The sequence below is a fragment of the Perkinsus marinus genome, assembly GCF_000006405.1.
Source record: "Perkinsus marinus ATCC 50983 genomic scaffold scf_1104296977848, whole genome shotgun sequence".
Classification (NCBI taxonomy): domain Eukaryota; phylum Perkinsozoa; order Perkinsida; family Perkinsidae; genus Perkinsus; species Perkinsus marinus.
The window spans coordinates 1-1,076 of record NW_003200044.1 but is presented as its reverse complement, the minus strand read 5'-3'; the positions used below and the strand labels follow the sequence as shown (position 1 = coordinate 1,076).

Genomic DNA, 1,076 nt, shown 5'->3' with positions numbered 1-1,076 from the left:
GCTGCCTCGAGATCGGGAAGGAGTAGCATCTGAATGAGCGAATGAAGCATGAGCTCATCAAGACAGCTATGCGTACTAGATTTGCTGCCTCGAGTCTTCGCGTTCTTCTTCGGTTGGGATGCGGGAGAGCCGTTCTCATCATGCTCCCGTTTTCGAGACTTCTTGGCCGAGCCTGTCCATGAACCATAATCCCACCGACAACCCGGACCATAGCCCAGCCCGAATCACTCACTTTTCTGAGCACTGTCCTTATGGTGCTTGCGCTTCTTCTTAGCCGATGCGGCCGCCCGCAGAGCTTCCTCGAGAGCCGCTTTCTCTTCCTTGACTGAAATGGACGAGTTAATGTGCGAGTCAATGGTCACGATCGTACAGTTCATAGACATCAGCTGATCACAACGCTTCTTGATTTGATCTGATGTCCGCAACTGCAAATTGAAGTTGAACTGGTGCACTACTGAATAGCGCAAAAGTGCTCTGAACAAAGAGGCTTCTGTGCTACCCTCACTATGCTGTAACCTACCGTATCTCTTCCCATTTCCCATAACCACATTTGTACAAGGCGCACATCAAAGCTCGGTCCTCAGCCTCCGACCAGAACCTGAACGCCATAGGCATCATCACCATGATCATCAAGAGACAGGCCCCAGCAACTAAGCGATCACGGCCGAGTACAGTGTTGAGAATATGTTCGCTACCCTCAGCTGACCTTAGGATTCCCTCACTGGTTATGCGAATGTGAACAAAAACCAACGACAATTCTCTCGCAATTTTCATATCATCACCAACACATAAAGTTAACCCTGTGCATATTTCCCCACATTGGCCGAGTGTACCCACCTCTCAAACTGATTGGATCCATCTATATGCACTTTCCGATTCGCTCTGTTATCAGCATGGTCCCCTGGTAGTTTGAGGTCCGACCAAACGTTGCCATCAAATTCTTCAATGCGATTATTGAGCGCCTATCACATACTGAGATCCACCCCCAGGGCGAGAGCAGAGATACCTCCACGCTCTCCTGTAGCTCCTGAACTTGTTGTGTACATTTGTCGATGTCTTGAATTATACGACCTCCC

General features: G+C 49.3%; 2 protein-coding genes across 2 annotated transcripts; both read right to left on the bottom strand.

Annotated features, from left to right (window-relative positions):
* Positions 1–232: 232 nt before the first annotated feature.
* Pmar_PMAR004803 (hypothetical protein) lies at positions 233–615 on the bottom strand (the record flags this gene model as incomplete). Its single annotated transcript, XM_002764370.1, has 3 exons — positions 233–325; positions 371–474; positions 521–615. Coding segments are annotated over 3 exons (292 nt in total), but the record flags the coding sequence as incomplete, so codon positions are not given.
* Positions 616–794: 179 nt separating this feature from the next.
* Pmar_PMAR004802 (hypothetical protein) lies at positions 795–962 on the bottom strand (the record flags this gene model as incomplete). The annotated part of the gene is made up of 1 exon (XM_002764369.1): positions 795–962. A coding segment is annotated over one exon (168 nt), but the record flags the coding sequence as incomplete, so codon positions are not given.
* Between the last annotated feature and the right edge of the window lie 114 nt (positions 963–1,076).